Source organism: Oryzias latipes, chromosome 19 (genome assembly GCF_053564925.1).
Source record: "Oryzias latipes strain Hd-rR chromosome 19, Olatipes_Hd-rR_3.1".
Taxonomy (NCBI): Eukaryota; Metazoa; Chordata; class Actinopteri; order Beloniformes; family Adrianichthyidae; genus Oryzias; species Oryzias latipes.
The window spans coordinates 26,462,356-26,477,741 of NC_136255.1; the positions used below are offsets into that span (position 1 = coordinate 26,462,356).

The following is a 15,386-nucleotide window of genomic DNA, read 5'->3' on the forward strand; positions in this document are numbered from 1 at the left end:
AAAAAACAGTTCTTAGAAAATGAAGGAGGCCACAGACTGAGGGGATGGAGGAACTTCAAGATCAAACTGATAAGAACCACAAAGAAAGGTTTCTGTGTGTCGGTGTGTGGCACTAAACTTTGGAACGGTTTAAGTAATGAGCTCAAAAAATGTTCAATTATTCAAGAAAATGTATAAAGAAACTCTTATTTCAGATATGAAGATAAGAGGATTTAAGGATCAATAGGTGATTGAATAATTCCAAATGCATGTGTGAACTTGACTGTGGTGAAATAATCAAAGATCCTTTAATTAAAACTAATGACTTTTACATTCTAATGTGCAATAATGATTACTGAAATGTTTAAATTACAATCAATAAGCTATTGATTTTATTTACTTGATCTGCAATGTGTAGCAATAATTACTAGTTTGATGTTATCACATGTTTTAATAATCAATTATTATTACATATCGGTATCGTTACTGTTTACTGAAATCATGAATGAATGTTTCTGAAGATCATCAATCATTTCTAGGCACTGGATTTTGTTACTTGAAGAGAATCTATCTGATCAGAACCGGTTTTAAAAGTCTGTAAAACTATCAAATGAATGAACTCAGTAGGGGTGGGATTATATAAGCTTGCTTCTTCCCACTCCTTTTCAAGCAATAAATCAAACTCTACTTATACCTCAGTTAATGATCACTGTATTTAATTAAGCATATATGATTTAAGTGACTTTTTTGTTTTGTTTTCTTTCTTTTTAATCTATGCATTTCATCATTTCTGTAATGAGTTTGATAAATATGTGTAAATTCTTTATTGCTTTGACTACAATGCTTGAAATAAATCAATCAAATCAAATCAAAATCATTTATTAGAACTGACTTTTCACAATATTCCAACATCTGAATTCAATATTGAGAAATACCAGTGAAACTGATCAATGTGAGTGAACTTCCTATAACCTGTTTTCACTGGCAAAAAGAAGAATACTTCCTAAAAATCTAGAGAGTATTACTAAATAGAAGCAGATGATATTAGTGGCAAGAAGAAGTGAAAGGAATTCAGAAAGGGCGTTCTCTTCCTCCAGGCTCTTATTTTGAAATTCCTTCTGTTCCACAGTTTCAGACTTTGATTCCTTAAACACCAAGAAGCAGCTCCAGGACTGATCTTCTTCTGAAGTTTCTCCAAATATCAGAGACCTTGAAGGAAGCGACTGAAGCAAAGAGCTTGAAAAAGGTCAAAGGTCAGAGGATTTTCTCCTAAAATCTAACTTTACTTACATCACCTGTGTTTGCTTCTCTGTGCAAATAATCTGTAATTATAGAAACTATTTAATAAAAATAGTTGTAACTGAATCATTGCAGAAACACAACATGAAAAAATAATTAAACCTGCCACATTTTTCATCATTAAGGGTACTAATGAGTAGTGAGGAGACTCTACTGGAATTTTAGGGCAAGTTATTGTTAGAACGTCAGTCCAACCAGAATCTGACATTCTGACATTCTGTGTCTGTAGAAGCTTTAGTGTTTCTGTATTTTCATGTGTGACTCTCAGATGTGTGTTTTTCTGCTGCTTTTGGATGAAACAGATGGAAAGTGCTGCTCTGCTGTCAGTCCTGGTCCTGGTTCCACAGCTGGTGGGCGGTCTTCCTGGGGTTCCTCCTGTGGACTGCAGTGATATCTACGACCAGGACAACAGCAGAGCCAGTGGAGTTCACACCGTCTATCCCATAGAAGACACATATGGGGTCCAGGTACGCTCTCCCACTTTCAGCTCATGATGGACACTTATGGAGAACACAGACATTTTTAGAAACATGGCTAGCTTTAGTACAAGTTGGTGTTATTTTTCATGATCGTGATAGAAAAACGTACAACATGTGATTATTAAAAGCTGAAAGTAAGAAAATGAAACAAAAAAATGTTTCAGTTAGGATCAAAACACTAAGAGTTGGGTTACCTAAATGTGTGTGTTTGTGTGCGTGTGTATGTGTGTGGGTCTGTGTGTGTGTGTGTGTGTGTGTGTGTGTGTGTGTGTGTGTGTGTGTGCGTGTGTGTGCATGTGTGTGTGTCCAGGTGTACTGCGACATGGATTCCCTCGGAGGACAGTGGATGGTGAGAACTTGACCTGGTCCCTTTCATTTTTTTTTTATTTATTTATTTTTTTTCTAACTTGTCCTGTCCAACAGCTGGGCAGACAGATGAGAGCTGAGGGCCTCTTGTGTTGGACATATTTTACTTTAACAAGAGGGGTTATTAATCTTCTGACAAACCAAAGGTATGTCTGAATAAACCCCTTTTGTAATTGAGGCCAAGCTTTATTAATTTCAATCATGTCTGAAAATCTTTGGTGTTGGACCGGACGGAAAAGGAAAGAGGGGAAGAAGAGACAGGGATGTTAGAGAGAGGAGGGGTAGGGGGTGATAATAGGAGGGGAAGGGGGATAAGACCATGAAGCAGCATAAAGCAACAAGTTTACTGGTTGTTAATCATTATGGTAAGGTTCAAATGTAGTAAAAAAATAATAATAAATAAATAAATAAAAAAGGGGCGGAGCCTGTCCACACACACACTCAAATGTTATAAACACACCTGCTAGCTGCAAAAATGTCCACCTGTCAACATGTACACAAAACAGATAGTGTTCACACGCATACTTATGCCTTAAAACCAACTAGTGTGAAATATTTCAGTCATTCAGTCATGCAAACTGTTAGTGTAAAGGTGAGCTAACACCTGTGCTCAGGTGATTGTTTATGTTGATTTTGATTTGATTTGATTTATTGATTGATTTCAAGCATTGTAGTCAAAGCAATAAAAAAAATTACACATATTTATCAAACTCATTACAGAAATGATGAAATGCATAGATTAAAAAGACATAAAAACAAAACAAAAATGTCACTTAAATCATATATGCTTAATTAAATACAGTGATCATTAACTGAAGTATAAGTAGAGTTTGATTTATTGCTTGAAAAGGAGTGGGAAGAAGCAAGCTTATATAATCCCACCCCTACTGAGTTCATTCATTTGATAGTTTTACAGAGTTTTAAATCCGGTTCTGATCAGATAGATTCTCTTCAAGTAACAAAATCCAGTGCCCAGAAATGATTGATGATCTTCAGAAACATTCATTCATGATTTCAGTAAACAGTAACGATACCGATATGTAATAATAATTGATTATCATTAGAACACATGATAACATCAAACTAGTAATTATTGCTACACATTGCAGATCAAGTAAATAAAATCAATAGCTTATTGATTGTAATTTAAACATTTCAGTAATCATTATTGCACATTACAATGTAATACTCATTGGTTGTAATTAAAAGAGCTTTGACTATTTCACCACAGTCAAGTTCACACATGGATTTGGAATTATTCCAACACCTGTTGATCCTTAAATCTTCTTAAGTTCATATCCTGAAATAAGAGTTTCTTTATACATTTTCTTGAATATTTTAATATTTGAACATTGTTTGAGCTCATTACTTAAACTGTTCCAAAGTTTAGTGCCACACACCGACACACAGAAACTTCTCTTTGTGGTTCTTATCAATTTGATCTTGAAGTTCCTACATCCCCTCAGTCTGTAACCTCCTTCATTTTCTAAGAACTGTTTTTGGATATTAAATGGTAACAATTTCCAGCTGGCTCTGTATAAAAGTTGCGCAGTGTAAAAATCAACAAGGTCATACAGTTTTAAAAGTCTTGATTGATAAAATAGATTGTTCGTATGATCAAGATATCCGGCTTTATGTACAACTCTGACGGCTCGTTTTTGAAGTAAACAGAGAGGATGTAGTGAACTCTTGTAATTATTCCCCCAAATTTCTATACAGTAGGTGAAATATGGTAATATTAAAGAACAGTACAATAAATATCTGCTGTTGTATCCTAATATATGTTTAGATTTATTTACGATTGAAATACTTTTTGAGACTTTAGTTTGTATGTGTCTGATGTGAGGCTTCCAACTTAGTTTGTCATCGATAAAAACCCTGAGAATTTGATTTCTATAACACGTTCAATTAAGACATTATTTATTACAATTGAGAGCTCTTTAATTGTGTTGTAGTTTCCAAAAAACATCACTTTGGTTTTATTTAGGTTCAAAGACAATTTGTTGTAATCCATCCATAGTTTTATATTATTTAACTCTGTGTTCACCACCTTTATAAGTTCCCTTTGATTGTCTGTAGAATAGAATATATTTGTGTCATCAGCAAATAATATGAGTTTCATAAGCTTTGAAACATTGAATATATCATTTATGTAAATATTGAATAGCAGCGGGCCCAGAATTGATCCTTGTGGGACACCACAACTTATCTCTTTGGTTTCTGATGTATATTCATCAATCTTGACAAATTGTTTTCTTCCCGTTAAATAGCTTCTGACCCAAGTTAGCGCTAGTCCTCTTATCCCATACACTTCCAGTTTGTCAAGTAGGATAACATGATTGAGAGTCAAATGCTTTTTTTAAGTCAATGAAAACTCCAGCTGCATATTTCTTTTTGTCCAGAGCGTTTGTGATTTCCTCCACAGCATCAATGATAGCCAATGAGGTAGATCTATTTTCTCTAAAACCATATTGGTTTTCATTTATAATGTTATATTTTTCAATAAATAAAGCTAATTTATCGTTGAATATTTTTTCTAAAATTTTTGAGAATTGTGGAAGAAGAGAAACAGGTCTATAGTTTGTAAATTGGTGTTTGTCTCCACTCTTATAGATGGGAATCACTTTGGCTATTTTCATTTGGTTTGGGAATCTCCCAGTTTGTAATGATAAGTTACATATGTATGTTAGAGGCTTAGCTACACTATGAATGACTTTTTTCACCACTGTCACATCTATATCCTCACAATCTGTTGAGTTTTTACTCTTGAAATTATTCACAATTGATATCAGCTCATTTTCGTTCACATCAGAGAGAAAGATTCAGTGTGGGATCCTTTCGATGGGTGGGTTATTGTCTTTGCTAGTTTTGCATTTTGGAATTTCCGCTGCCAACTCTGGACCCACGTTTACAAAGTAGTTATTGAGACCGTTTGCTGCTTCATTGATGTCTTTTTTTCAACTTCCGGCTCTCGGAGAAGACGCCACGCAGGCATAGAGCAGCTGCAGTTCTAAACTCTATTTACCGCATAAAAGCGTAAATATTGAGAAAAGCAATTCCTAAACATGCCGAGAAGATACCCAGTGTCTGAGGAATATGAGGACTTGAGGAAGAACACTTGATTTTGTGCTGGAAGAGATCAAAGCTATGAAGATTGTTCACGGACAAATTCTGGATGCTATTGGAGAGGTGAAGCAGGTCCGGGCTCTGCAGGAGCAGTGCTTCAACAGGATGGATATAATCGAGAAACGAATGGATGACCAAGAGCAGATCTCCAGATCTAACGACGTGATAATCACCGGATTGAAAATCAAACCCCGGTCATACGCGCATGCAGTGACCGCCGGGAACGGTGAGGAATCCGACGAGCAGGAGACGAGCTCTGTGGAAAAACAAGTGGAGGACTTCCTTAAGTCCAATGGAATTTCTCTGGACACCAACAATGTGGAGATCTGCAGACCGCTTCCCAGGAGAAGAGACACCGACAAACCAGCGATCCTCTTAAAGTTTGTCAATCGGAAACACAAAGCAGCTTTATTGAAGCAAGGAAGAAATCTGAGGGGAACCAACGTTTTCATGAATGAAAACCTCACGAAAAGGAATGCCGACATCGCCAGAAGAGCACGTTACTTGAAAAAGCAGGGGAAAATTCAAGGAACCTGGGTAAAAGACTGTAAAATTTATGCCAAACTCTGTGGCTCCCCTGAGCAGTCTAAGGTTGTTCTTATCAGGAGCCTGCAAGATTTGGAAAAATATTTACCCACTACAGTCTAAACACGAGATATGTGAAGATGCTGGTCTTACGAGATGAGGAGACAAATTCTACTATCCATGGCTTCTAAAAAAAACCACACTTTTTCTTCAACAGTCACCTGCAACCACAACTCTCAGAAAGATCTGAATGGTGAGCAAACCGACCTTCAAATATTCAGTGATAATGACAACAACCTTCAAGACATCGACCCTGATCAATTCTTTTCCACTGTTAATATGGACTGCAAATATTACAGCATAGATGACTTTAAAAACTCTGTTAACCCAGAAGAAAAACTATCAATCATTCACTTTAACAGCAGAAGCATGTATACCAACTTTGAAGACATCAAGGACTATTTACAGAACATCGGGTATTCCTTTGATATCATAACCATATCTGAGACTTGGTTCAGCCGCGACAAAGACGCTGACTTTGAATTGGAAAACTATGAACTTAACTATGTGAACAGAGTAAACAAAAAAGGCGGAGGAATCACAATAAATGTGGAAAAAAATACAAAGTTTACAGTGATTGATAAAGTGTCTGTCGCAGTGGATGGAATACTGGAATGTCTTACAATTGAAATATGTAACAATTCAGGGAAAAATGTCATTATAAGCTGTGTTTATAGGTCGCCAGGGTCAAGCTTAGAAGTGTTTAGTGACTGGATGGAAAAGATGTTTACCTCTCTAAATAACAAAATATTATACATCTGTGGAGACTTCAATATGGATCTGATAAACCCCAGCAAACATAAAGCCACCGACGACTTTATCAGCAGAATGTATGCTATGAGTTTATATCCAACCATAACAAGACCCAGCAGAATCACTACTCAAAGTGCGACTCTCATTGATAATATTTTTTACAAATAATATAGAATACACTCATATGAGTGGACTAATGATATGTGACATAACTGATCATTTACCAGTTTTTGCACTATTTGACATCAATGTGAAGACAAAGAAAATTATAAAAGAACCAGTCTACAAAAGGCTAAGAAATGAAAAAACCATGAATGCTCTGAATAATGACTTATCCAGACAAAACTGGAACTCTGTGTACAGAGAGAAAGATGTCGATAGTGCTTATAAATGTTTTTTAGAAATATTTAGGTCACTTTACAATAAGAACTGTCCAATTTATAAATTCAAGAACAAATTTGCCAAATGCCCTTGGTTAACTGCCGGTCTACAAAATGCTTGTAAAAAGAAAAATAACCTGTATAAAAAATTCTTAAAACAGAGGACAAGAGAAAGTGAACAAAGATATAAGTCATATAAAAATAAACTAACTGAAATAACACGTTACAGTAAAAAAGTGTACTTCAATAATCTACTGAATGAAAATAAATACACCGTAAAGCGAGTTTGGGAAATATTAAATAACATCATTAAAAATGGGACAAAAAAGCGAACTTATCCAGATTACTTTACAGATGAGAAGGGTCAAAGCTATTTGATTTGATTTGATTTATTGATTTATTTCAAGCATTGTAGTCAAAGCAATAATAAAAAAAAAAATTACACATTTATCAAACTCATTACAGAAATGATGAAATGCATAGATTAAAAAGACAGAAAACAAAACAAAAATGTCACTTAAATCATATATGCTTAATTAAATACAGTGATCATTAACTGAAGTATAAGTAGAGTTTGATTTATTGCTTGAAAAGGAGTGGGAAGAAGCAAGCTTATATAATCCCACCCCTACTGAGTTCATTCATTTGATAGTTTTACAGAGTTTTAAATCCGGTTCTGATCAGATAGATTCTCTTCAAGTAACAAAATCCAGTGCCTAGAAATGATTGATGATCTTCAGAAACATTCATTCATGATTTCAGTAAACAGTAACGATACCGATATGTAATAATAATTGATTATCATTAGAACACATGATAACATCAAACTAGTAATTATTGCTACACATTGCAGATCAAGTAAATAAAATCAATAGCTTATTGATTGTAATTTAAACATTTCAGTAATCATTATTGCACATTACAATGTAATACTCATTGGTTGTAATTAAAAGAGCTTTGATTATTTCACCACAATCAAGTTCACACATGGATTTGGAATTATTCCAACACCTGTTGATCCTTAAATCTTCTTATCTTCATATCCTGAAATAAGAGTTTCTTTATACATTTTCTTGAATATTTTAATATTTGAACATTGTTTGAGCTCATTACTTAAACTGTTCCAAAGTTTAGTGCCACACACCGACACACAGAAACTTCTCTTTGTGGTTCTTATCAATTTGATCTTGAAGTTCCTACATCCCCTCAGTCTGTAACCTCCTTCATTTTCTAAGAACTGTTTTTGGATATTAAATGGTAACAATTTCCAGCTGGCTCTGTACAAAAGTTTCGCAGTGTAAAAATCAACAAGGTCATACAGTTTTAAAAGTCTTGATTGATAAAATAGATTGTTCGTATGATCAAGATATCCGGCTTTATGTACAACTCTGACGGCTCGTTTTTGAAGTAGAAAGAGAGGATGTAGTGAACTCTTGTAATTATTCCCCCAAATTTCTATACAGTAGGTGAAATATGGTAATATTAAAGAACAGTACAATAAATATCTGCTGTTGTATCCTAATATATGTTTAGATTTATTTACGATTGAAATACTTTTTGAGACTTTAGTTTGTATGTGTCTGATGTGTGGCTTCCAACTTAGTTTGTCATCGATAAAAACCCCTAAGAATTTGATTTCTGTAACACTTTCAATTAAGACATTATTTATTACAATTGAGGGCTCTTTATTTGTGTTGTAGTTTCCAAAAAACATCACTTTGGTTTTATTTAGGTTCAAAGACAATTTGTTGTAATCCATCCATAGTTTTATATTATTTAACTCTGTGTTCACCACCTTTATAAGTTCCCTATGATTGTCTGTAGAATAGAATATATTTGTGTCATCAGCAAATAATATGAGTTTCATAAGCTTTGAAACATTGAATATATCATTTATGTAAATATTGAATAGCAGCGGGCCCAGAATTGATCTTTGTGGGACACCACAACTTATCTCTTTGGTTTCTGATGTATATTCAATCTTGACAAATTGTTTTCTTCCCGTTAAATAGCTTTTGACCCAAGCTAGCGCTAGTCCTCTTATCCCATACACTTCCAGTTTGTCAAGTAGGATAACATGATTGAGAGTCAAATGCTTTTTTTAAGTCAATGAAAACTCCAGCTGCATATTTCTTTTTGTCCAGAGCGTTTGTGATTTCCTCCACAGCATCAATGATAGCCAATGAGGTTGATCTATTTTCTCTAAAACCATATTGGTTTTCATTTATAATGTTATATTTTTCAATAAATAAAGCTAATTTATCATTGAATATTTTTTCTAAAATTTTTGAGAATTGTGGAAGAAGAGAAACAGGTCTATAGTTTGTAAATTGGTGTTTGTCTCCACTCTTATAGATGGGAATCACTTTGGCTATTTTCATTTGGTTTGGGAATCTCCCAGTTTGTTGTTCTTGAATTTATAAATTGGACAGTTCTTATTGTAAAGTGACCTAAATATTTCTAAAAAACATTTATAAGCACTATCGACATCTTTCTCTCTGTACACAGAGTTCCAGTTTTGTCTGGATAAGTCATTATTCAGAGCATTCATGGTTTTTTCATTTCTTAGCCTTTTGTAGACTGGTTCTTTTATAATTTTCTTTGTCTTCACATTGATGTCAAATAGTACAAAAACTGGTAAATGATCAGTTATGTCACATATCATTAGTCCACTCATATGAGTGTATTCTATATTATTTGTAAATATGTTATCAATGAGAGTCGCACTTTGAGTAGTGATTCTGCTGGGTCTTGTTATGGTTGGATATAAACTCATAGCATACATTCTGCTGATAAAGTCGTCGGTGGCTTTATGTTTGCTGGGGTTTATCAGATCCATATTGAAGTCTCCACAGATGTATAATATTTTGTTATTTAGAGAGGTAAACATCTTTTCCATCCAGTCACTAAACACTTCTAAGCTTGACCCTGGCGACCTATAAACACAGCTTATAATGACATTTTTCCCTGAATTGTTACATATTTCAATTGTAAGACATTCCAGTATTCCATCCACTGCGACAGACACTTTATCAATCACTGTAAACTTTGTATTTTTTTCCACATTTATTGTGACTCCTTCGCCTTTTTTGTTTACTCTGTTCACATAGTTAAGTTCATAGTTTTCCAATTCAAAGTCAGCGTCTTTGTCGCGGCTGAACCAAGTCTCAGATATGGTTATGATATCAAAGGAATACCCGATGTTCTGTAAATAGTCCTTGATGTCTTCAAAGTTGGTATACATGCTTCTGCTGTTAAAGTGAATGATTGATAGTTTTTCTTCTGGGTTAACAGAGTTTTTAAAGTCATCTATGCTGTAATATTTGCAATCCATATTAACAGTGGAAAAGAATTGATCAGGGTCGATGTCTTGAAGGTTGTTGTCATTATCACTGAATATTTGAAGGTCGGTTTGCTCACCATTCAGATCTCTCTGAGAGTTGTGGTTGCAGGTGACTGTTGAAGAAAAAGTGTGGTTTTTTTTAGAAGCCATGGATTAGAGCCCTGCGCGGGACTATTTTCTTCATCCCGCTCCCGCCCGCACCCGCCAAATTTCTGACCAATCCCGCCCGCTCCCGCAACGTATGCGTTACACTCCCGCCCGCACCCGCAAAACTCATAGAATTTAGTCCCGCACAGTAATAGAGATGCATTGATTTTGTATCGTCTCCCGTCCCGCAGAAAAAAACACGTATTTTTATTGATATTATTAAAGAGATTCATGTCCCTCCTCCAGTCTCATCTTTTCATGCATTTCTCTTTTGTGTAATGTGCAACATAATCATTAAATATATTTTCACTAATCCTGTTCGGTAAAAAAGTGTGAGTGTGTCCGCGACATTGTTTGTCCACGACAGACGGCCTGAAGCGCGCTGAACCAGCTGGTAAAGATGCAGGTCAAAGTCATTTGCAGGAAGAAAAACATTGTAATGGTTCAACAGAGCTGAAAATCTATGAATTAATTTTTTCCTGACGGAAAAATACTTTATTTTTTTTTTTAGCTTCAGCCTTTTCCCGTTTTTGCTGTTTTGCGCCTCAGTGGGGCATTGGCACGCAGATCTGAACACGATGAACCTCGTTTGAGGTTCTTTTCTGCTTCATCAACTGACATCATGTCCCTGTCAGGAAACCTCTGCTTCTTCCTTATCCCGCGCAGTGTTACCAGATAGATTGACAGCTCTTTCATCCTTCTGCTGCGCTAGAGCGTTCCGACTAACGTGTTAACCTGCTATGACCGTATTTTGCGCTCTCTGTGTAGAACACACTGGGAGCGCGGGGAAAATAACTTTCAGCTGCAGAGGATGTGAACAGGTGAACAGGTAGAGAGGAAAAGCAGGTAAAGAGGCGGGGGAGGGGCTTTGGCTTCAAACTCTGTCAGAGAGATGGAAACACGGCGTCAGATTGAGACGCAGCTTTCCCTGCAGGAGTTGAAGCAGAGACTTTCTCTGGGATGATTCTATGAACTCAAACATGGAAACATGATTATCAAGCAGAACTCTTTAAAATAATAAACCTGATCTCTCCACATTCTTCGTGTCTACCATGCATTGATGCACACATCGCTCCATGCAGCGATCAGACCAGAACTTTAGCTGATAGCTCCGCCCATACGCGACCGCGGTATCAGGCTTTAAAGAACACAATCTCTAAGAGGCGGGGCGGGGCGCTGCACACCCCCAACAACAGGTTAGATGACAGTGGCCATTGGGCGTCTCTACCTGGTGCCTTCACGGAGCTTCAGTACATAAGACTCCAACAGCCGCACAGCCTAACGTAGTCCACTATTATATATTCATGAGATATTCATGGCAAAACTGATCCCGCAGAGTTTTTTTTTTGCCGCCCGCTCCCGCCCGCAGTACAATTCAAACCGCCCAATCCCGCGAGATTTGCGTTGGGTCCCGCGGGACCCAGCGGGACCCAATCTCAATGCAGCCCTCTACCATGGATAGTAGAGTTTGTCTCCTCATCTCGTAAGACCAGCATCTTCACATATCTCGTGTTTAGACTGTAGTGGGTAAATATTTTTCCAAATCTTGCAGGCTCCTGATAAGAACAACCTTGGACTGCTCAGGGGAGCCACAGAGTTTGGCATAAATTTTACAGTCTTTTACCCAGGTTCCTTGAATTTTCCCCTGCTTTTTCAAGTAACGTGCTCTTCTGGCGATGTCGGCATTCCTTTTCGTGAGGTTGTCATTCATGAAAACGTTGGTTCCCCTCAGATTTCTTCCTTGCTTCAATAAAGCTGCTTTGTGTTTCCGATTGACAAACTTTAAGAGGATCGCTGGTTTGTCGGTGTCTCTTCTCCTGGGAAGCGGTCTGCAGATCTCCACATTGTTGGTGTCCAGAGAAATTCCATTGGACTTAAGGAAGTCCTCCACTTGTTTTTCCACAGAGCTCGTCTCCTGCTCGTCGGATTCCTCACCGTTCCCGGCGGTCACTGCATGCGCGTATGACCGGGGTTTGATTTTCAATCCGGTGATTATCACGTCGTTAGATCTGGAGATCTGCTCTTGGTCATCCATTCGTTTCTCGATTATATCCATCCTGTTGAAGCACTGCTCCTGCAGAGCCCGGACCTGCTTCACCTCTCCAATAGCATCCAGAATTTGTCCGTGAACAATCTTCATAGCTTTGATCTCTTCCAGCACAAAATCAAGTGTTCTTCCTCAAGTCCTCATATTCCTCAGACACTGGGTATCTTCTCGGCATGTTTAGGAATTGCTTTTCTCAATATTTACGCTTTTATGCGGTAAATAGAGTTGAGAACTGCAGCTGCTCTATGCCTGCGTGGCGTCATCTCCGAGAGCCGGAACGGCGTTCTTCTAAAATGGATGGTGGAACGTGAAAAGAAGGAGGGAGAGTGCCCAGCCATCCCCACCCCAAGACCCCCACCGCAGCAGCAGCGGCAGCCGGAATCCCCCCAACGCCACACGGGAACCGGCAGGGAACAACCGCCGCCCGGGCGACCAAGCCCGCCACCCAGGCCAGGGCCAGCAGGGCCGCCGCAAGGCCCCCAGAGCCAGAGGCCAGGGAGACACGGAGGGAAAGAGAGCGCCGCCCCAGCCCAACCAGGAGAGCAGCCCCCCCGCCGCACCGGGAGAACCCAACGCAGGGCCCCACCGGAGAAGGACGCCCACAGCCCCAAACGAGCACCCCACCACCACCCAGGAGTTCCGGGCATCCCCCCGCCCCAACCCCAGATACGAGCCAGGACCCCCCAAGGGAGACCCGCTCCGCACTCCAGGCAGCCATCCGCCCGGCCCACGGTTGGTCCAGGGAGGAGCGAGGCAGGGGCCCGCCGCCCCCGCCCAGGAGGGGGGAACCCCGGGGAAAAAAGAGGGCCCACAAGGGGTGTTGTAAATATGGCCCGACCAGGCTCGGCCACAGTTGGAAATTTGGCGGGGCCCAGCACTCAGGAGCGAGGACCAGAACCCACCCCCCAGGGACCAGACACCCCCGGCTCAGATGTAATGTGAACCCCCCCACCGTGCGGAGAGAGCACCGCCGGGCCCAGGAAGCCGGCACCCCGGGGACACGGCCGCCGTTGCAAAGGGGCCCGTACCCCCCACCAGGGAAGAGGCAGTGGACTGACGGACCCAGGTCCCACCTTCCTTGCAAAATGTGTGTGCGTGTGTGTGTGTTTGAGAGGGTGTGTGTGTGCATGTGTGTGTGTTTATGTTGGGATGTATATATTGAGGGGGGAGGGCTGTGTGTACTAAGGGGGGTGCAGTTAAAATTGGCGGGTAGGGCACTAAGGGGACATCTCCTGATTACTCACAGTGATGTCCCCTCACCCTCCCCACCAAGGGACCTGGTCCCTTTCAGCTGTCTGAGGAATCATCCGGTTCACTTCTGTCCTGTTCCCTCAGGTCTTCCAGAGGAGGATGGACGGTTCTCTGAACTTCCACAGACCCTGGGATTATTACAGGACGGGCTTTGGTTCTGCTGATGGAGAGATCTGGTTGGGTGAGATGGAAATCAAAGCAATGCGTTGATGCCAATGTTGGTGCTAACACCTTCCTGGGTTTCAGGTCTGGAGAATCTCTTCCAGCTCTGTTTGAGGAAAAAATATGAGCTGCTGGTCGACATGGAGGACTTTGAAGGAAACAAGGCGTACGCTCGCTACTCCTCCTTCTCCATTGGTCCAGAGGATGAAGGATACAAACTGGAGGTGACGGGATTCACTGATGGAGGAGCAGGTAGGTCTCTGATCAGAAACACTAGGACACCAGGAGAAATGGAGTTTGGAGAACAACAGAGCTAAGAAACTGTTCAAAGGAGCGTTTGCAGCATCAAGATGAACGTTATTGTCACAAAGAAACAGAAAGTTGAAACATTTTACTCTGGAAAACAGATTCTGCAGTTTCTACAAAGTCTAGATCTGCTCTGAGCGCAGGAAGCTTGAACACAAAGTGATAATGTGTGTTTGTGTTTCTGCAGGAGACTCTCTGAGCTACCACAGTGGAATGAAGTTCTCCACCTTTGACAAAGACCAGGACATCTGGTATGCCAACAACTGTGCAAAACATCGATTAGGAGCGTTCTGGTATCATTTCTGTCTCGAAGCAAACCCTAATGGCATTTATAGTTGGGGGAGTGATGGCGCAATCAGAGGAGTTGGGGTGGAGTGGGAACACTGGAAGGGTCCTAACTATTCTCTGAAGAGAATCAGCTTTAAGATCCGTCCTGTGAAATAAATCTGGAGGACAAACGTTCAATAGTGCAGCTTGGTCTGCTGTGTATAAATAATCTGTAGGATCATTCAATCATAAACTGACCTCAATAGAACTGATTGTGAGCAGCTGCTGGCTGTAAGTTTGATTCAAGTTTGATGTAAAAACTGCACATTGCTGTCATTAAAGAAGCAAAGCAGAGATGTTTCCACTTTGTTTTTATTTCCCAAATGAATCTTCTTGGTCTCTTGTTCAAGTTCAGGTGTAGAAAGTCTGATTTGCCAGCATCTGGTCCGGGGTCCCCATATTGATCCAGCTTTCACTGATTCAAGATTCAAGGTTTTATTGCCGTTTGCACATGCGGTACATCAGAAATTTTCTTTGGCATCTCTCATGTCAGGGTAACTTAAAAAGGACGAAAAAATTAGAAAATTAAATAAAATAAAGTTACAGGTTAAAATTAGACAACCAAAATTACAAGATATATAAAAAATATGAATATGAGTAAATATGAATATAGCAAGCGACCCAGACTGTACAGAAGAATTATTGCACATAATTATTGTTTATTGCACTTAGTGATTTAGTCCAGTCTTCCCTTTCTTTTTTTTTTTTAACTTGTATTTTATTTAAACTTTTGTAACAGAGCATTACACACAGTTGTCTTCATGGTTTCCACAATAATCAACCTGAATACAGTGGGTACATTCAAACAAAGATACACACAGGAAGATGAATTACTG

At 39.1% G+C, this 15,386-nt stretch overlaps 2 protein-coding genes across 4 annotated transcripts in view; both read left to right on the forward strand.

The window, feature by feature from the left end:
* Window positions 1–1,108: 1,108 nt before the first annotated feature.
* On the forward strand, window positions 1,109–14,844 carry LOC101164465 (microfibril-associated glycoprotein 4). 2 transcript variants are annotated; one of them, XM_023949783.2, is made up of 6 exons: window positions 1,109–1,232; window positions 1,581–1,745; window positions 2,068–2,106; window positions 13,840–13,936; window positions 14,002–14,169; window positions 14,411–14,844. In XM_023949783.2, exons 2-6 carry the CDS (start codon window positions 1,581–1,583, stop codon window positions 14,665–14,667), a joined length of 726 nt encoding a protein of 241 aa, XP_023805551.2. In that variant the 5' UTR covers window positions 1,109–1,232; the 3' UTR covers window positions 14,668–14,844. The 2 variants fall into 2 exon arrangements, with proteins under 2 accessions (XP_023805551.2, XP_078793265.1); XM_078937139.1 differs by lacking the exons at window positions 1,109–1,232; window positions 1,581–1,745 and having other exon boundaries at window positions 1,794–2,106.
* Window positions 1,123–15,386, forward strand: part of LOC101156467 (microfibril-associated glycoprotein 4) — a 70,329-nt gene continuing 56,065 nt past the window's right edge. For both annotated transcript variants that reach the window (XM_011494009.4, XM_078937141.1), the window contains exon 1: window positions 1,123–1,232. The gene's annotated coding sequence lies outside the window, so the exon portion shown is untranslated. The remainder of the gene's footprint in view (window positions 1,233–15,386) is intronic.